This window comes from Sprattus sprattus (genome assembly GCF_963457725.1).
Source record: "Sprattus sprattus genome assembly, chromosome: 3".
Taxonomy (NCBI): domain Eukaryota; kingdom Metazoa; phylum Chordata; class Actinopteri; order Clupeiformes; family Clupeidae; genus Sprattus; species Sprattus sprattus.
Window position 1 is genome coordinate 57117204 of NC_137922.1, and position 2500 is coordinate 57119703.

The window sequence follows — 2500 nt, forward strand, 5'->3', positions numbered from 1 at the left end:
CTCCTCCTCTTCTCCTTCTGTTTCTCCTCCTCTTCTCCTCCTGTTTCTCCTTCTCTTCTCCTCCTGTTTCTCCTTCTCTTCTCCTCCTGTTTCTTCTCCTCTTCTCCTCCTGTTTCTCCTCCTCTTCTCCTCCTGTTTCTCCTCCTCTTCTCCTCCTGTTTCTCCTCCTCTTCTCCTCCTGTTTCTCCTCCTCTTCTCCTCCTGTTTCTCCTCCTCTTCTCCTCCTGTTTCTTCTCCTCTTCTCCTCCTGTTTCTCCTCCTCTTCTCCTCCTGTTTCTCCTCCTCTTCTCCTCCTGTTTCTCCTCCTCTTCTCCTCCTGTTTCTCCTCCTCTTCTCCTCCTGTTTCTCCTTCTCTTCTCCTCCTGTTTCTCCTTCTCTTCTTCTCTTCTCCTCCTGTTTCTCCTCTTGTCTTGTTTCTCCTCCTCTTCTTCTCCTGTTTCTCCTTCTCTTCTTCTCCTGTTTCTCCTTCTCTTCTCCTTCTCTTCTCCTCCTGTTTCTCCTCCTCTTCTCCTCCTGTTTCTCCTCCTCTTCTCCTCCTGTTTCTCCTTCTCTTCTCCTCCTGTTTCTCCTTCTCTTCTCCTGTTTCTCCTGTTTCTCCTCTTGTCTTGTTTCTCCTCCTCTTCTTCTCCTGTTTCTCCTTCTCTTCTCCTCCTGTTTCTCCTCCTCTTCTTCTCCTGTTTCTCCTTCTCTTCTCCTCCTCTTCTGCTGTTTCTCCTCCTCTTCTCCTCCTGATTCCCCTTCTCTTCTCCTCCTGTTTCTCCTTCTCTTCTCCTCCTGTTTCTCCTCCTGTTTCTCCTCCTCTTCTCCTGTTTCTCCTTCTCTTCTCCTCCTGTTTCTCCTTCTCTTCTTCTCCTGTTTCTCCTCCTCTTCTCCTCCTGTTTCTCCTTCTCTTCTCCTCCTGTTTCTCCTCTTGTCTTGTTTCTCCTTCTCTTCTCCTCCTCTTCTGCTGTTTCTCCTCCTCTTCTACTCCTGTTTCTCCTCCTCTTCTCCTCCTGATTCCCCTTCTCTTCTCCTCCTGTTTCTCCTTCTCTTCTCCTCCTGTTTCTCCTCCTGTTTCTCCTTCTCTTCTCCTCCTGTTTCTCCTTCTCTTCTCCTCCTGTTTCTCCTCCTGTTTCTCCTTCTCTTCTCCTCCTGTTTCTCCTTCTCTTCTCCTCCTGTTTCTCCTTCTCTTCTCCTCCTGTTTCTCCTTCTCTTCTCCTCCTCTTCTTCTCCTGTTTCTCCTCTTGTCTTGTTTCTCCTTCTCTTCTCCTCCTGTTTCTCCTCTTGTCTTGTTTCTCCTCCTCTTCTCCTGTTTCTCCTCCTCTTCTCCTTCTGTTTCTCCTCCTCTTCTCCTCCTAGGAGTTTAATCCCGCCTCCCCCTGTCTCCCTGGTAACCAAGCAGGTATCCCTCATACTGCCTGACCGCCTCTCCTCCTGTCTGACAAGGGAATGTGTTTGTGTGTGTGTGTGCGCCTCGGAGGAACTTTATTGCGTGTATAATTGTGTGTGTGTGTGTGTGTGTGTGTGCAGAGCTGGGTGTTAATGTTTGTTGTGGCTGAAGGCGCATGTGTCCAGACTGTTGGACAATGGTCCAGTTGGTCCAACCGTTTATTCAGTCGCTCGTCATGCACGGAGATGGCATTTGTAATGTGTGTGTGTGTGTGTGTGTGTGTGTGTGTTTGTGTTCATGCCTGTTAAGGGTAAACTGAGCGGTAGAATATCGAACAGAAGGTTTTGGAGGTCAAAGGTCAAACCAACACATGACATTTAATTTTTAATAACATTCTAGTATGGAGGAAATGGCCTTACAACTTACAAGTGTGTGTGAGAAAGACCTCGGGTGTGTATGAGAAAGACTTCAGGTGTGTGTGAAATCGGATGATTCATCTTAGGTGTGTGTGAAATAAAAGCTCAGATTCTCACTGGCTGTGTGTGTGTGTGTGTGTGTGTGTGTGTGTGTGTGTGTGTGTGTGTGTGTGTGTGTGTGTGTGTCTCCCCTTCACAGAGAGAGATGACAACCTGGTGTCCAAAAAGTGGGACTGAGAAGATAAGAGCAATGTCCGGAGGAGAGGAGATTCTCTCCGCGGAATGAGTGTGTGTGTGAGTGTGTGTGCGTGTTTGATCACCAGGTGAGTGAGAGGCTGTACCAACATGGAAATCACCATGGGAACCCCCCTCTCAGAGAGAGCCAGGATCCCTTCAGTGAAATGTCTTTACTGTGTATGTGTGTGCTCAGCCACTAGAGGGCGCTCTGTGTATGTACTATATACTGTATAGCTGATGTCTCCCTCTAGTAGACGTCTGTGTATGTACTATATATAGCTGATGTCCACTAGAGGGCGCTCTGTGTATGTAATATATATAGCTGATGTCCACTAGAGGGCGCTCTGTGTATGTACTATATATAGCTGATGTCCACTAGAGGGCGCTCTGTGTATGTACTATATATAGCTGATGTCCACTAGAGGGCGCTCTGTGTATGTAATATATATAGCTGATGTCCACTAGAGGGCGCTCTGTG

At 47.8% G+C, this 2500-nt stretch overlaps 1 protein-coding gene across 1 annotated transcript in view; it reads left to right on the top strand.

The window, feature by feature from the left end:
• atp2a1 (ATPase sarcoplasmic/endoplasmic reticulum Ca2+ transporting 1) overlaps positions 1–2375 on the top strand; it is a 26368-nt gene extending 23993 nt beyond the window's left edge. The window contains exon 25 of the mRNA XM_080834891.1: positions 1985–2375. Coding sequence (XP_080691017.1) covers positions 1985–2022 — 38 coding nt within the window. The 3' untranslated portion in view covers positions 2023–2375. The remainder of the gene's footprint in view (positions 1–1984) is intronic.
• Positions 2376–2500: the final 125 nt, after the last annotated feature.